The sequence below is a fragment of the Antrostomus carolinensis genome, unplaced genomic scaffold (genome assembly GCF_000700745.2).
Source record: "Antrostomus carolinensis isolate BGI_N321 unplaced genomic scaffold, ASM70074v2 scaffold1991, whole genome shotgun sequence".
Taxonomy (NCBI): domain Eukaryota; kingdom Metazoa; phylum Chordata; class Aves; order Caprimulgiformes; family Caprimulgidae; genus Antrostomus; species Antrostomus carolinensis.
The window spans coordinates 1-17,958 of record NW_010294634.1 but is presented as its reverse complement, the minus strand read 5'-3'; the positions used below and the strand labels follow the sequence as shown (position 1 = coordinate 17,958).

Genomic DNA, 17,958 nt, shown 5'->3' with positions numbered 1-17,958 from the left:
GTACCAAAGCCGTCTTCTGGGGAATCTCAGCAGCTATAAATACTTACTGAGCTGCTTTACTGAGGAACAATAAAGAACATCAATAATAACCAAGAAATGTTCTTTAGCTACAGACCAAGAATCAATCCTGACTTCCTTTAGCTGTTAATAAAGCATTACCACTTGGTTTTGGTAAGGAGAACAAGGATGTCTTTAATATAAGCTCCTCCAGATCGTTTGGGGAATGTGAAGGGGTGATAGTTTTAGATTAGGAATACACCTGAGGAAAGCACACTTGTAGGAGAACAGATCCACAATAAGCTGGTTGCCCAGGTCGGTGTATCTCAGTAAGGTTTCATTAAAATAGTGATGTACCATTTGCTTTTGAGGCCTAAATTTGGTAGATCAGGTCTTAATATTTTGTGATTGCTGCTTTGGACTAACAAAAATAGATAGAAATGTAAAGAATATGTAAGCCGACTTCAGGTGGTATTGATACATCAAAAGATTACATTTGTTATGTCTTTTATTATATTCTCGTGCTTCCAAGGCTATGTATGCTTTTTTAAATCTGTACAAAGATTTTTATAAATGTATTTCTCTGCATTTGTCTCAGATTTCAAATTATTACTTTTAGGAAGAATGAGACAAAACCGCTTTACTGTTTCATTCTTTATATTGCAGTTTCTAGTTTTCTTCCTTAAGTACACTCTTTTGTTTCCAACATAATTTGTTACACTCATTATGTTTCTCATGGGAGTTCTTGTTATGCAAAGCAGCTAGTTCTTACTGGCTGTACAGAGCACCTGTATTGTGTAATAAATTGCCCCACTTAAGGATTCTTACAGCTTTCGTGAAATGAAAATTTTCTGTCTTTTTAAAATTAACATATGTTTTTGCTAACTAAAAGTCTGTCCTTTGGCACATGATGGAAAATACTGCATCAGTTATGCACTTTACATCAGATAAAGTGACTTTCCCTGGCATGTTATGCACAATTGTTAAAGGGACAGTTTTTACCTCAATCATTGTAAAAATACTTTTTTTTCTAAATTGTAGCACTTCAAGCATTTGATTCTGGTATTTCAGCAGTTGTTCTTTATAGTCTCTCTGCCGTTCTGATCTGAACATTTTAGTTGCTGCTTGCTGGGCTTTTTTTTTAAATGGATGCAGCCTGTTTATATCTGAACATCTTAATTCTGCAGTGCACTCTATATAGATAGCAAGAAGGAAGCTTTTACGATGAGAGTTGATGATGTTTTAAACCACGGGGTGCAGCAGCAGCTCCCGTCGCAGTTCGGATGCAGTGTAATCACCCAAGCAGGGTCTTTAATTACCCGAGCAGGGTCTGCCCAGCCACACTATGACTCCTTTGGCTACGCAGGACTGAAATGGCTTTTTCTCTCCCTTAGAAAACGTGGAAGGGCTCAGATTATCCCAAAAGCAGGGCAGCAGTGCCCTCTCCCGGGAAGCTAGCAGGGTTTTCTTCCCCTTGCTGGTGCTGTGGCAGGCAGGGAGCCCGGGAAGGAGCCAGGGAGGGGGCGGGCTTTTGGCAGGACCCCTACGAGTCCCCACTGTCCCCAGCCACCTCCCTGCTCTGTCCACTACCATCCCTGTGCTGGAGTTTCTACAAACAGGGTATTTCTTCTTTTCTCCCACAAAGTCACATTAGCTTCCTGGCAAAACACCCCCTACTCTTGACCCTTTTACCACCTTCTCAGTCTCCTTGAGTTATTCCATGGATTCACTGTCCTGCTTAAAATCATGTGCAGATTTCGTGCATGTCATGGCACTCGACATGGCTCCTTGTCAGTGGTGCAGATACTGAACAAGAAAGAGTTTTATTAGACCAAGAAACAAGTGTAGCAAAGGCCAAGGGAAGCTCACAACAGTTGCTCTTCAGTTAAGCACTCTTCAAATTTATCATAGAATCATAGAATGGTTTGGGTTGGAAGGGACCTTAAAGATCATCTAGTTCCAACCGCCCTGCCATCAGCAGGGACATCTTCCACTAGATCAGGTTGCCCAAAGCCTCATCCAGCCTGGCCTTAAACACTTCCAGGGAGGGGGCATCTACAACTTCCTTGGGCAACTTGTTCCAGTGTCTGACCACCCTCCCAGTGAAGAACTTCTTCCTAATATCTAATCTAAACCTGCCCTCTTTCAGCTTAAACCCATTTCCTCTTGTTTTGTCATTAACTGCCCTTATGAAAAGTCCCTCCCCAGCTTTCTTGTAGGCCCCCTTCAGGTATTGGAAGGCCGCTATAAGATCTCCCCGGAGCCTTCTCTTTTCCAGGCTGAACAACCCCAACTCTCTCAGCCTGTCCTCATAGGAGAGGTGCTCCAGCCCTTGGATCATCCTCGTGGCCTCCTCTGGACTTGTTCTAGCTACTCCATGTCTCTCTTGTGTTGTGTTGTATTTTATGTTATCTTGTTTCAACCATAGTAACAGTCAGTAGCTGGATCCTGATGCTGAAGATCTTACTCCCATCTCCTGTCATAGTCGTTACAGAGTGATTTTTTTTTTTTCCTACCTCTAGCTCCTCAATTCCATTTATATCCATGTGACTGCTTCTTTCAGAGCCAACACAGAACAGCACTGAGGGCAAGACAGTCTTTAGCAGCCATTCTGACATCCAGAGATCCTTACGTACAACAACTTTTTGGTCATGTTTCTTCCATCTGAACACATGCATCTTCCGTGTGTTCAGCAGAGACTGTGAAGGGCTGAGCGCGCAGCTGCCCAGCCTGCCCTGTGCTGTCTGGGAACTGCCTCTGCACTGGGAGGTCTGCATGGCAAGAATTAGCTGTGTCAACTAGCCTAGCTTAACAGTGATGGCAGAGTTGAAAGGAGGCACGTTGTCATAGTGCATTAAGCTGTGCAACTCCTTGCTCCAGGAAGCCATAAATGCCAAGATTTTACACAGGTTTAAAAGGGCCTTGGTGAATAAATTTATAGCAGAAAAATCCCCTGACAGCTACAGAGTACAAAGATGCTGCTAATTTTTCCTAATATCCAATCTAAACCTTCCCTGGTGCAAACTGAGGCCATTTCTTCTCATCCTATCACTAGTTATTTGAGAGAAGAGACCAACACCCACCTCAATACACCCTCCTTTCAGGCAGTGGTAGAGAGCAATAAGGTCTCCCCTCAGCCTCCTCTTCTTCAGACTAAAGAATTCCAGTTCTTTACTGAAAGAGTGATCAAGCATTGGAACAGGCTGCCCAGGCAGTGGTGGAGTCACTATCCCTGGAGATGTTAAAAAAAACCCAACATATAGACGTGACACTGTAGGACATGGTTTAGTGGCCATGGTGGTTCTGGGTTGTCAGTTGGACTTGATGATCTTAGCGGTCTTTTTGAACCTTAATGATTCTACAATTCTGCTTCTCAAGAAATTACAAGGTGCTGGAAATTAAGGAAATAATCAGAGGAATATTAGCATTTTATGTTTGCTCTTTTCTTCCAGCCTCTCTTAAGCTTGTGTTATTGGCTACCACAACCCAGAGAACAAGGTCATCTGACCTGGTGCAGTCTGCATTTTTAGTTCTTAAGGATGAAGACCAGTGTATTGCTAAGAAAAACATTCAGTGACTGGGACAGCTGCCAGTTTTGGTACAGTCTTACCATCACAATTCTCAGGCTTTGCTACAAACACTAAAATTCAGACATATAACTGCATTGCTCTGTAGCAAACACAAGACAAACTGGTCCAAACTATCACTCAGGAAACAATCCATGGGTCCAGCCTTCTCTTCCACAGCACTTGATTGACAAGGACAGTCCTCAGACTGGTCATAAGGACCAATTTTAAAGGGTCTGCAAATGGCAATAGGGAAAAGCCAGTTTTACATGATCAGGACTATATCAGGTATTAAAAGATTGTAGCCTTGCTGCAAATTTTTAGAAGTTTGATGATTCAGAAAGTGTGAAAGCTTTGCACTGCTTTCTTCTTGTAGTTGAGATAACAGCAGGTTCCCACCGAGAAGTTCACAAACTGAACATCTCCCAGTTTGGTGCACCTACAAGGGACCAAACTCAAGTATAGTCTCCTATTCTCCAGACATATTCAGGATCATCAGCTAATCCAGATTTTATTTGCTGTTACTATTTTTTTAAGGATAGGTTAGCAATGTACCTCCGGGTGGTACGAGAAGCATCACTTACCTTGCTTTTCTGAAATTCCCTGTGAGCATGGCATAGTGTGTGCCAGCTCTGCAACAGTACATCTCAGTAACCATCCAAGTGAGGCATCCTTCACTTCACCTGGTGACCATGCGTAAGGTACCTGTACTCCAATAAAAGTGCTGCTTAAATCACATCCAGGTATTATTGCATGTCCAGAGTGGAGAGACCCAGGCACAGGACAGGACCCACAGGCTTTTTGCAGGCTGTCCCTCAGCAGTGGCATGGGAGCAGCGTTCAGGCCACAGGCATCACGGGCACACTAAGCCTATTTCTCCTCAGAGAAATCATAGTGGAGTTAGATTGATCTGACAAGCAGAGTCTTGTTTGCACAGAAGCTCTGAACCATGAATTGCCTCACAAACACCCACACGTGTTTATTCACGGACACTTCACTGTGGAAACATAAATGCATGTTAACAGCAGTGGATCTTGACTAGCTTGCAGGCAAAGGGTTCTTTGGTGTAGGATGTTGTTTAGCACATAGGAAAAGTGGAATCTGTAAATACTAGTTACACAACGATCACTCCTGTGTCCTCAAGCATGATAAGCCTCCCAGATCAAGTAGTTTTACTCAGAGGTGAGCAATTATTGCTACCTGCACAAACATACCCAAGAAAATTGCTAAGGAAATTGTAACCAGCAGTTCCAAAATTTTCACACTATGTCAAATTTGCTGCATAGTTTGACAAACCAGCTTTATTTCTACTGCAGGGTTAGATTACCAGAACTGTTGCTGGCTCTGTCAACACTCAGAGCAAGTGGGTTGCAATAGGACAGTGGAGATGGAGACCTGGCATTTCAGGATTGCTTTGCCTGTGAGGCTGTGGGTTATTCCAGGGCAGGTTGTCCTCAGGCTTCTCTGTCCTGGTTCAGTCAGCAGAGACAAACAGTATGAATTCAAATACAGCTTAGGTCAAACTGGAGCACTGCATACTGGTTCTGTATTAAAGGTGAAGATGATGGCAATCAATTACCATTTCAAGAAAATTAGATGCAGTCTTGAAGGTCCTGGGAGAAAGATAAGGTAGGTCTCATTTGGCCAAAACTGAGGCAGCTGCAATGCAAACATTTGTATTTTTTGTAAACAATGTATAGTTTTACTGTGAGGTCTGTTTAATTAAGACAGATTATGGCATGTTAATAGTATGCATACACAGACATCTATACATTTAACACCCCTTGTGATCTAAGGTGGTTCCTTCTTTCACATGATATCAATCTAAAAGACAATTTCTCTTGAGTTTTTCCATTCTAAATTTTCAACCATTGAGCAACAGCACTGGAAAGCAGAGGGAGACGCTTACCATCAATTCATTTCCTTTATTTCACAAGCTTTGAATTCAGAAATTGAACCACGACTAGTAGATCTTGATACGGTAGAGTAAGTAAAAATGCATGTGATTACAAAGGAAAAACTTTGTACAAAAAACTTTAAAAATCCGACGGTAACTTGGATTATCTGTAAGTACCAAAAATCTCATGCAGAAGGAGAGCACTACTGCCCAGGTGGAGAAATCCCTGCAGGGGTGGCAATGGCACTGGTATGTATAAATTATGGCTCTGTCTAAAATGGAAACAGGAAGGACACAGACTTGGAACATGGTGAGTGGGAACAGACAGGTGCTACAGAGACCATTTGTCATTATGTGTCCTGATGATTTTCTGTATCTGAGAGAAGTGCTTCTTGGGTTTATAATAAATTAAAGATGAAACAGAAGCTGCCTATACTACTCTACTGCATACTTTCAAGATGGCCATTTTCTTCATAAGTGTTTTTGGTGGCGTTTCTCAAATACGGACATTAATCTTGGCATTGTGTCTAGTCAATTGTTGGCAACATGTTCTAAAGGGACTCACTCACAGAATGCAACTTGCATAAATAACTCAGTAACATGCATTAACTACTCTAATACAGCGAAAGGGTGCAAAGGAACCATCATTCAGTTACGAGACAAAGCTAAAACCTGTAGTCACTAAAGGGGCAATGGAAGCACCATGCTTTAAGGTGACTATGGCATGAAAGCACAATTGTGAGGCAAGTAGTTCCAAGCAAACACACCACACTATTATCACCTCTTCCTATACATAAAAAAGAAAGACATTTTGTTTTTTATTTCCATTAGTACCAAATAAAACTGTGGGTTCAATAACACAGATATTGAAGGTAACAGACATTATTCCCATGATCCTTCATCTTTGTGTTTCTGTCCATCATCATTTTTCAGCCAAGACTGGTAATATTAGAGCGACCTCCAGGAGGGGCCACGATGCGGTGGCCAGTACGGCGTGGGTTATTGTCATCTATCTGAGCTCCTGCAACAACAGAAAATCAGGAAACAAAGCTATGAAAAGGAAAAAAAAACAGTAGTGATGAGATTTTACCTGGTTAGTTCCAGGTATGCTTCCCTCACATCACCATCAGCTGATTTCTCTTGAGCCAGACCCCTGACTGAAGGGCTAAACAGACCTTCAAGGCACATTTCTGTGCCTAGCTCCAGTTGTCTTCACTGAGAAGTGTAAGATTATATGTCTGGGATCAGATTGATGCTCAGCCCATGTGGGAAATTGTTTTCCACTGACTTGAAGACGAGCCCATGCAGGGATGACAGCCTACAGACTGGGTTCCCTTCATGAGATCAGACCCTGACAGAAAATATTGCTGTTAAAACTAAAAGAAAAAAAAAAAATCAGCTAAGTACAGAGTGTATTTTTCAAACCTGTCTCATTGATTTAGAATAGCTGTTGCCACCGAGGCCATGGGTTAAGAGTACAGTAAATCTCATGTCAGTGATCACAAATCCATCCAGAAAGTAGCACTGAGCTGATGTAAACTCACACCCACTTCAGAGTGCAGAAAGGTTAAGCTTAAGGTGACAGCAAGCTTTCTGCCAGACTAGATATTAACTGACCACACTCAAGCTTCCTAAAGGCAATGTAAGACTACTATAAAAGAGCAGGATCATTTTAAATGCTGTAGTCTCTGGTTCTGCTTAATTTCCTAAGAACACAGTAATGTGCATCTGCCTGATTCAGATCAAATTTGTACCACTAGACACCTTGGTAATACCCAGATCCAGCAATAGACTGTGAAACACAGTTTCAGATGCTTGTGGAAATCCCATTTATCAGTTATTATTATCAGAGATCAAATTTGTAAGCACTTTTTTTTGCTTTACATAGATGTACATCTAACCCCTTGTACCAGTATAGGTTGGGGACAGATCTGTTGGACAGCAGAACAGGGGAAATGGACCTGGGGGTCAGTCCTGGTGGACAGCAGGATGACCATGAACCACCACGGTGCCCTGGTGTCCAGGAAGGCCAATGGCATCCGGGGGTGCATTAGAAGGGGTGAGGTTAGTAGGTCGAGAGAGGTTCTCCTCCCCCTCTACTCTGCCCTGGTGAGGCCACATCTGGAATATTGTGTCCAGTTGTGGACCCCTCAGTTCAAGGACAAGGAACTGCTTGAGAGAGTCCAGCACAGAGCCACAAAGATGTTTAAGGGAGTGGAACATCTCCCTTGTGAGGAAAGGCTGAGGGAGCTGGGTCTCTTTAGCTTGGAGAAGAGACTGAGGGGTGACCTCATTAATGTTTATAAATATGTAAAGCGCGAATATTAGGAGGATGGAGCCAGGCTCTTCTCAGTGATGTCCAACAGTAGGACAAGGGGCAGTGGGTGCAAGCTGGAGCATAGGAGGTTCCATGTAAACATAAGAAAAAACTTTTTCACTGTGGGAGTGACAGGTCACTGGAACAGGCTGCCCAGGGAGGTTGTGGAACCTCCATCTCTGGAGACATTCAAAACCTGCCTGGATGCCTTCCTGTGTGACCTACTGTTGGTGATCCTGCTCTGGCAGGGGGGTTGGACTAGATGATTTTTCAAGGTCCCTTCCAATCCCTAACATTCTGTAATTCTGTGATATCTGTATGTGCTCACCATGGCCACAGATGTATGGGCAAAAAATATATTCCAACTCACCACAAGGGTTTTTAAAATTTATGCTTTCCTTCTTCCAGAAGTTTCATTTAGTTTCTAAAGAGAGGATCTCTCAGGGATGAAAGATCCACCATTGGCTCCCACAAAGGAGAAAATCCAGTGATTTTCATAACATCATAAGGAGCCTCTTATCTACCAACTGGGCTGCAGACTTCTGAAGGATAAGGATTTGACACACTTGTAATTATCTTCAAATTACAAGAATTATTTCCAACAACCCCAAAGGATGATTTTCCAGTCTGTTTCTTATATACCATGGAAAATATTTTGAGCACCAAGAGCAATGAGGACCAGAAATACTCTAATCTGCATATGAACAGCTTCTGCACGTGGTTTGCTGACCATGGATGAGGACAGCTGAGGTCTCCATGTCTAGCAATTTCTAGAGATGCAGCAAGAAGCAAATCCTAGATGTCTGAGCCACGTTGAGTTGCACCAGACACAAATCCCATCAGCCGTACATACCACCAAGGGCCCTCAGCCACATCAGCCAGAGACCTCAGCTAACTGCAATGGGTCAGGTAAATAATACTAAAAGGCTGCATGCAGAGAAAAAAAATAGATTGCAAATATTCAGAACACTTGGTAATTTGTAAAATATTCCTAGATAAAGAATGCATGAAAACATATATATGTGTGTGTGACTATATATATATATATGAGTGTATGTGTACATATACGTATATATAAATATATATATATATACACCCTTCATATTTGATTAAACAGGTAATTATAATTGAAATTTATCACCAATAATCCATAATCAAGTCTATAAAACATTTCTGGTGAGTCAGACTGATTTACCTGATAAGCTAAAATTAGACTGATGGAGGTTTCTGATTGGTGGGGGCTGATTTTTGGCAGGTGAGGATTTAGTTGAGGGTGCAGGAGTTGCGTATTTTGGCGTAGCTGGAATTTCATACACAGGCCCATCATACATTCCTCTGGAGACTCCTTGCAGTCCTCCCACCTAGATCAAGAGGAGAATAAAAACCCAGACACTGAATGCTCTGATAACACTCCCTATTGATACTCCTCCCTACATGCAGAGACCACGGAGCACAGAGCTATATTCTGCATTAGCTGAAGTAAAAACACATTTGCATTCTCATCAAAGCTACAGTCAGCTTTATATATAAAGGAAATTCTAAAGCCTCCTCCTTTCATTTTTATATATATATACATATACAAAAATTATAAGAGAGAGATCCTTATTAGGCATCTTTCACAGTCCATGGGATTCAAAGGAGAGATCTGACCTAAGATCTTTATTTTAAGTAATATCAGTCACCATCACCTCTTCTCTCTCCATTCAGAGGCTGTTCAGCCGGGTTAGTTCAGCTGCTGAATCCCACTCTGGTTGGGACTGATACCTCCTATACTGATTGTAGCAATTTTACTCCTACCTGTATTTTTTCTGCTCCTCTCTGTGAAATAATCATTATCTTCATTAGAATTCATTGAAAAGTGGTGGCAATTTTTAAATTAAAATTTCAAAATTTTCCACTTCTTGTCATGAACTAGAAAAGCAGTTATACACTAGATTGTGGCATGGGACCCATCTTCCATTATTTCTCAATAGAGTATCTGTTATTTGGGCTCTGATTTCAGTCTGAAGTCTCCGTATTTTATCCCTGTACACTTGCTATAAGGAATATGAGAAAAGACAATCATAACAGACTCACTGGCTTTAAAATCACAGGAATCTAGGAAATACTATTTTTTAAAAACAGTTTTAATTTTCAGGAGGAGCCTGAAGCCACTGAACTGCAGAATCCAAAGCTCATCAAAAAGATCAGAAATCTGTGGTTTACAGGATTATTGTTTCAGAGCCATTTCCCCAAGAGGTTAACAGTGAAATTAAAATACCCTATAGGAAGGACACTATTCACAGGGGTTTATCAGCTCTTACAGAAATCAGTGCCTTTTCCTTGCTTTCAGTGACGAGGACATCAGGCTCAGAAGAGCCACCGTCTCACAGGCTGAGCCAATACTAATGCCCAGAAGGGAGCAGCTACAGATCACAGCAATGAAACCATCTCACAGGGACCCACAAAGGCAGAATTTATACTGCTATCCCTGTGCCAGGGATAAATCTGAACTGCTATCTTGTGCCAGCTACAGCTCTGAAGCCCCTTGTTTGACATGCTTTTTCTATATTGCTTTGTCGTGCACTGACATATTGGAATGGTGGCTGATATGCCCATCACTGGTTTTGTCTAAATATTTCCAACTGATAAAATTCCATAGTGGGAAAAGAAATGCCGACATGAATCTGCCCTCCCTTCCTCTGGGCAGGCAGCAGAGGGAGCTGCAAGAGCGAAAATATCAGTCCATTTCGTGGTCCTTTTGCAGACCTAAGTCTCCAAAGGTAAGGATTTCCTAAGTATCTAAAATCAAAGGTCTTTCCCAAAATTCAGGCCCACCTGCAAGATGCAGGTTACTGGGCCCAGTTACTTTTGTGCAAACTCATACGACACCACTCTCTGATATTTGTTTTTAAAGTGTTGTTTTCACTATTTAAATGACATTGTTATCATTAATATATAATTTTATATAACTTTATACAATTTATATAATTTAGTATTATACAGATATATTTACATAATTATTAGATTATAATAATCTACTTTATGTAGCACTCCCATCCGCTAAACTCCTGAGAGGCGAGTGTGAAAAGAAGGCCTGTGTCATCTAAATGGATAATGTAAAAAAAAGTGTAATACTGATCAGTTTTTTTTGAAACTTTCGGAGATGCATTTGATTTTTACAGTGCCTTCTCTCATTAGAAGAGCTAACCTTTTGTACCCCACAATTGGCAGAATTTGTGTAACAAATTATGAAAGATAAAACATATCAACCTGCTCGTAGACTTAATTTCAGCTGCCATCCCCACAGGCTATGATATATGTTTGGTTGAAGAAAATATGGGGTTTAGTCAATTTGTCTTGTTACCTGTCCTCACACAGTGAATTTCTTGCTCAGTAGGAAAAAGCAGTTTCCAAATAACCCTAAACTAGGGCCAAGCCAACTGGTTTTCAACAGAGGAGCACTGATAAAATTCAAAACCAGAAGTGGCCCAGTCTTAATCTTGGTAATTTCCAAAAGCTTTTTATTAAATATGAGAGAAAAATTTTGTGAGCTATGAATGCTGCTAATACTCAGCTCAGCAAATGCACCAACAACAGTTCAGAGATGCCAAATATAATGAGGATCTCTGGCCTGCATGCTTTTCCTCCCTGCAGTGTGGCTGTTCAGTATGCAAAGCTCAGTAACAATTTAAAATGCTGTTTTTTCTTCTGGCTAACACTCCTCCCAAAGCAGCTTTATATTTTTCCTGAATTTTAACTAAAAGTAAATTTCATCAGTATTCCACCTCCCTTCAAAAGACTGTACAGCTGGACATAAGGCAATTACGCCCAACTGGCAATTACATGCTCTACCCACTGAAGCTCAGGGAGTTCATTAAGTTACATCAATTCACACTTGCAGAAGAACTAGTTTTTTAGGTCAGGTTTTGAACTAGTCATATATAGTCCATCTAATATGGACTCACCTTAGCACAATAATATTAAAAAAACCCCATGTGCTACTGTGGTTCCAAGAGTGTATGGCTATAAAGAAGATTAAGTAATATCTGACATTACCTTATTCCTGATTTTAATGCGCTGGTAAAGATATTCAGGGAAAGGTTTGCGAGGAATGAAGCGGCCCATTCCTTTATTTACGTGCAGATTTCCATCTTCAAACACAATCTTCCCTTGGCTTATGACCACAAGCGGGGCACCATGGCACTCCATTCCTTCAAAGATGTTGTACTCAATGGCCTGGGGATCAACCAACACATTCACTGCAAGTTCAGTACAAGATCTCTTTCAGTTAGTAATTTATAATCTGTATTTGTAGTCATATTTTCAGACAACTGCCATTACGAGGTGCATAAATTGCTTTGTCTGACAGAAAAGCAATGCATTATGATATGAAATGATTTAAAAGAATCTCTCTGAACAGACTTTTCCTTTCCATTGCTCACTTTCCATCAGGGCTTCATCCCATTTGTTTTTGAGTACTTTCCACATTTATCCAGAGCTTCTAGAAGTGTGTTAGCCTTAAGAAGGAAAATTGTGACTCCGCTGCCAGACACTCAGAGGACGTGGTCCCACCATGCATGTGCTGTGACTTCATAAGAGAATTTCAAAGGGGCCAGCACACCTATTTCTGTCTAAAAAAACCCCAGAAAGAACCAGGAAAGCCCGAGTCTGAATGGGAAAGACGGTTAAAGGGCAGGTGATTATTACTTTCTTGAAAATACAGAGAGATCCCAAAACAGAGAAAAAAAGAATGAATCACCTAAGCTTACTTTTTAAAGGTTTCTAAAGGTTTATGTCTTTTTAATATAAGCCATATTACTGGATTTCCAGTAAAACATTTGGAAGAATTCCCCAATATAAAAGACCAAAGCACCAAACAGTAAGGTAAAAACTTCAAAATACACAACACAAGATAAAACCTGTCACAGTCAAAATCAAAGCAACTGTGAGTCACTGGTACTCTGTACCAAGGGCAGAGAAATGTGCAGCAAAGCTTTAGAAAGAAATAGAAAACCCCAGCCGTGAAGCTGCTCAGAGCTGTGTTATCAAAATATTTAATCATCTGTTACAATTTAGAATACTGTTGATGTAATCGCGCGAGTTATAATATCAGGTGCTTTTCAGGTAAGCAAAAAAGTGAGAAATCCTTCCTGATCCCAGTGCTTCCAAGGCAAGATTTCAATATTTTCATCTTCTGAAACATTTACCCATTTCAGAAGAGCAGTAGGCAGTGACCCACTCCTCCATATCCCACATATTTGGTGTTCACATGAACTAGATCAACATTTGAAAAGCAACAGTGACATTTCTTTTTTCTCACTGGTTTTCCTTTTCTCCTTACCGATTTATGGCTTTTAGCTGTTATAGTCTTCACCTTATCAGGGTCCCAAATAACCACATCAGCATCCGATCCTACAGCAATCCGGCCTTTCCTTGGATACAGATTAAAGATTTTGGCAGCATTGGTACTGGTGACAGCTACAAATTGGCTCTCGTCCATCTTACCTGTGGCCTAAAAACAATGTAACTTGAGCAAAATGTGCTTATAAATGGGGATTTACTATTCAGAGTGCTGAAAAATTACGGAGATATTGGAAGGCATGTGGTTCATATATATGGTGATGTTGCATGAAACAGAGGTTTTATCAGGCAGGAGTTTATACAGGGCACATTACCTGGGAGTTTCAAATAAGTGAATGTGTTATTCCTGCATCCCAAAGAGCAGCCAATAAAACCTTAGTGCAGACAATAGCATCAGGTTGCTCAGTTATCTAAGGTACCTTTCTTGACACACTGATGCCTAAGTGTGTTTTGTTGCTACTGCTAGTAATTTCCATTTAAATGTTTTATTGATTTTAAAACCAAAAAACTTCTATCAGTATTATGAGATTAAATAAAACATCAAGATTCAGACTGTTTAGAAACATTTAGAACAAATTAAGTCCATTCTACCATTAGTATTACCAATCCTACACATCTAAGTAATACAACCCCAATTATAAAGTCCTTGCCTGGAGAAATGTCACCACTGATTGAACTTTTTATACTGTCAGTGATGGCTTAATAGCAGCTGTACACCACAGCATTTTGATTTCTCAGTACAGTATTTTGGGGCCTTCCCTGACAACAAGCAAGAACAACGTTCCAAGGAAGAACAACAGTGCCAAACTTTTTAATATTAAATAAAACACTTATTTCCTGCCCAGTAAAACATGAGATTTGCAAAATACAAGCTACTCGGTGGCACAGGACTGAGTGTTACCACGTGTAAATGCCATATTGCAGCCCTTGCTGCAGCTCCTTCCCTTTGTGGGAGTAACAAAAGAGAAATATCGCTGGCTGGCTGCACTTTGCTTGCTTCCTCGCTTTGCTCCTACTCGGCAGGTATCTGAACCTGCTTCTGTGCTTGGAATCTCAATAGCGGTCCTTGAAGACAGTGGTTATTAAACACAGTCTGGGAAAAGTGCTCATGAGAGCACTGTAAATACTGCCACTTCCCAGTTTCCAATACAGATTTGAGTGCAGTGCAGTGCGTGTGTGTGTGGGGGGGGGGTGCATATGTGAAGATGGACAGTGGAGGGAGACTATGATTATATATTAGGACCCATGGAACTATCAAAAAATTGCTAACTTATACTGGCACCCCACCGCAAAATACGCCAGTATGAATTCCAGGCAATGTTCTCCTTCAAAGCATTTTATAGTCTAGCCACAGGCTCAACTGACATCCATTTGTCTCAAAAACATTGAGACACTTCCCAAATTCAAACAATCCATTCATCACACTTATATGGGTTCCACTTCAAAATCATTAAACTGCTCCAGTTCCTACATCTCTGAGAAGCATCCACTCTGTCACAACTGGAAAATTCAGCAGTGGAGTCTGTGAAGCCTCAGATCTAATATAACATGATTGTGCTGCACTGTCAAAAGTGAAACACAGCCCCGAGTTTAAAAACTGGAGAAGGCTTTTGAAATACCAATTCACCTCATAGTAGCACTCTCTCTGGGAATTCTCAGAAATATATTAGAAAGTCACTTAAGTACTGGCCAAGAGTCTCCTGGGTTTCATTATTCAGCCAACACTCAATTTCTTTTTAGTCCATAAAAGTAAGTAATTACTTACTACAGCCTTGTCCCAGACAACAGTCATTCTTTCCTCAATTCCATTGACCCCTTCAGGAATCATAGTGAAGTTGTCCTTTCCAATGGCTTTCTGGGCAGTGCTATATGGGCAATGTCCACTTCCCGTCACCTGCAGGTCCCCACTGTGGAGTTAACACACAGAAGGTTTAGACCAGGCATCACCAAGGTTACCTTGGTCTCAGACTAGCTGTGAATGGACCTTTCAAGCCTACGCACCAGAGGCACAGGCTGTAAATCATGTCAGCAGCTTCGCTTGTTGGCTACAGATCACTGAAGAGCAACAATGGCCTTGGACATCTCCGCTTTCCCCCAGGAGCACCCTGAACTCCCAGATTACAGCCCCCCTCAGGTTTGAGGCTGCTTATCAACAGAGATCAGGCACAAGCTCACTAACCAGGACAAAGGATTATTGTAGGATTAAGGAAATGGTCGGAAGCTTGTATGAAATGTCTGCCACTCTCAAGATAAATTAATTCATAACCATGCTGAAAAATAATGGCAAATTTTACAATGCAAAGTCATGAGCATCAAGCTTGTTTCCCTGTATTTCTTCCGTGCATGTATATTTTTCTTGCAATTCTTACACAAATATTTCTTGTCTGACCTTCCAAAACAGAACCATGAAAATTAAAAAAGGAAGGAAGGTTTTTTATGAGGTAGTCTTCTAATTAAACAAAGAAAGGCATAGTTAAAATCAAACATATGCTCTGGATTTATCTAACTTAAAGGTCTTTCACAGAAAGAGGCATGGAGTAAAACACAAAAACAGCTACCAAATAATAATGCTTTTACTTAAGAAGTCATTTTTTCAGCCTAAAGAAATTACTTTTGCAGAGAGTAGAAGTGGATCACAGCTGCTCTTGGGAATAAGGAAGAAGAACATAAACAATATGTAGAATCTTGCAAAAATAGAAAGACAAAAAAGAAGATAGGTCCTTCAATATCCACAGAAAACAGGTGATATTTTTAGGTCTTGATTAAGCTTACAGGAGTCAAGCACATTCAAACACACTCTGATTTCTTTTCTATCATTCCAGAAGGGCGATGTCCCCAAGAGGCTGTCATCCTTTTCTTTAACTGATTATCTAAGTTCCAGCTCTGAAACATCTGAATGATTCTGCTCCATAAATTTAGATTCCAGCAAGCTAACAAATAGCCAAGTACAGAGGAAAAGAGTCACACATCAGTAATTCTAATGCAATTTTCTGGGCTGCCAGCCCTAATGACTGCTGACAGTCAAAGAACCTTTGGCCTCTTTTCTAGTTCTTCCAACACGCTCACATCCATCTATCCATTTTTTAGCAGAAGCCAAACCGATGTATTTAACAGTGAAAAGGCAGCTACGTTTTAGCTATTCCTGATTATTAATGACTGCCTGGTGTTACTCCATAGGATTAAACTAAATCCATCAGTTGAACATTCATTTATTCTAACACAACAATAAAGTCAGAAGATTGCAACGCCATTTCTTCCTTTTTGTTGCTCTTCTGTCAGCTAAGCTTCTTGTGGCTTACCCTCTCTCTCTTTTCTGCACTCTGATGAATACAACCAAGAAAACATGAATGTCACAGCCAGGCCCTGTATCCCTCCCCATTTCCCTGAGGCTATATTGCACTTCTTACAACACGCTATTAATTCCTTGAAAGATAAAAAGGAGTTGCTTCCTCTGAACTCTGTTTTTCCTCTCCTCTAACATTTAATGACATCTAATGACATGCACTGCACTCCACAGTTTAATCAACAGAAGACTTCTGGAGCTGAAGCATGTCACTCAAGAGCTGCCCAACACCTCCTGGTTAACCACATGGGCACTCCTCCTGTTTAGATATACTCTACTGTCAAATAGAGGGTGAGCATCGGATCAACTAAAAAAACTGAGAGCCAAGAAGGAATTACCATGGAAAACATCTCCAAAAGAGGGAGGGGTAGGAATTAGCAGTGGACATATGCATATCTTTAAATGCCACATCAATACCTCATCATCTTATTCTTGATCGCAAACAAGGCTTTCACAGCAGGTTACATCTTCCATCAAGCACAAAGATCTCACATCTCTAGTTCAGAAGAGATGGCATATCACGGTGGCAATAATGCAGCAGTACACCACGGAAGATGAAAGTTATGTCAGGTCCGTGGCCCACAGATGAAATAAGGAACAAATCTCATGAGGCAAATCCAGCCTGCAAACCCCATGAGACATGCTGGATTTTTATACATACAGCTTTTCAGTGAAAAATGAACACTTTCTGTGGAAAACAGCACAAGCAGTATGCTGTGTACTTGCAGAGGAAGAATGTTGTAAAGATTTTTTTAATAAATGTAAAATATTTGTCTTCTAAGGAACAGTAGAACAACAGAAAAGTGAAATACTGTTTTTACCATCATCCTTGCATAAAATTCCCCACAAATGCATGACAGACCAATAAAATACGTGGTTCTTTTTTTAGTTTCACAGTATAGATTTAAAGTATTAAAACTGAAAGCAGGCTAAGCTACTGTCATTTAGGATCTAGGACTTTAAGCCACTAGAAAAAAAAAGCCATTTTTGCATGCTTGGAGGATAATGAAAACTTCTGTGACTTCTCAGTTTGCCTTTCTGATGTTAATGTTAAAAAAAGTCATTATTTGGATTCCAGTTCTAAAAATTCTCTTGCTATTTTAGCTAATCCGTTTTGACCCACATACTATTGTTTTGAGACTCTCTTCCAGAAGACATATAGCCATGTATGATAAAGAGCCAAACATTTTGATACACATCCACATGAGCTGGTTAAGAGCCTTACCCTCACACAATGAGCTTCACCAGATCAGACCAGAGAAGTAATTTTTCTTCCTTGTCCTTATTTTAAGGAACAGAAAGCTCAATTATGGAAAATCATTTCTGCCATCAGACCGTCACAACAGAACAAATTCCTGCGTATTCTTACTGGAACCGCGTGTGATTCAGAGCTCAATTGTGCATTTATTAATAGTGCTGTTCATGCACTATTAATAAATGGGCAATTGGAAACATGTGGGTTTGGATGCATGGACCACTCAGTGGATAAGGAACT

General features: G+C 40.7%; 1 protein-coding gene across 1 annotated transcript; it reads right to left on the bottom strand.

Annotated features, from left to right (window-relative positions):
* Nucleotides 1-5,473: 5,473 nt before the first annotated feature.
* Nucleotides 5,474-15,027, bottom strand: LOC104532456 (dihydropyrimidinase-related protein 1; the record flags this gene model as incomplete). The annotated part of the gene is made up of 5 exons (XM_010177678.1): nt 5,474-6,481; nt 8,973-9,138; nt 11,816-11,995; nt 13,101-13,271; nt 14,886-15,027. Coding segments are annotated over 5 exons (751 nt in total), but the record flags the coding sequence as incomplete, so codon positions are not given.
* Between the last annotated feature and the right edge of the window lie 2,931 nt (nt 15,028-17,958).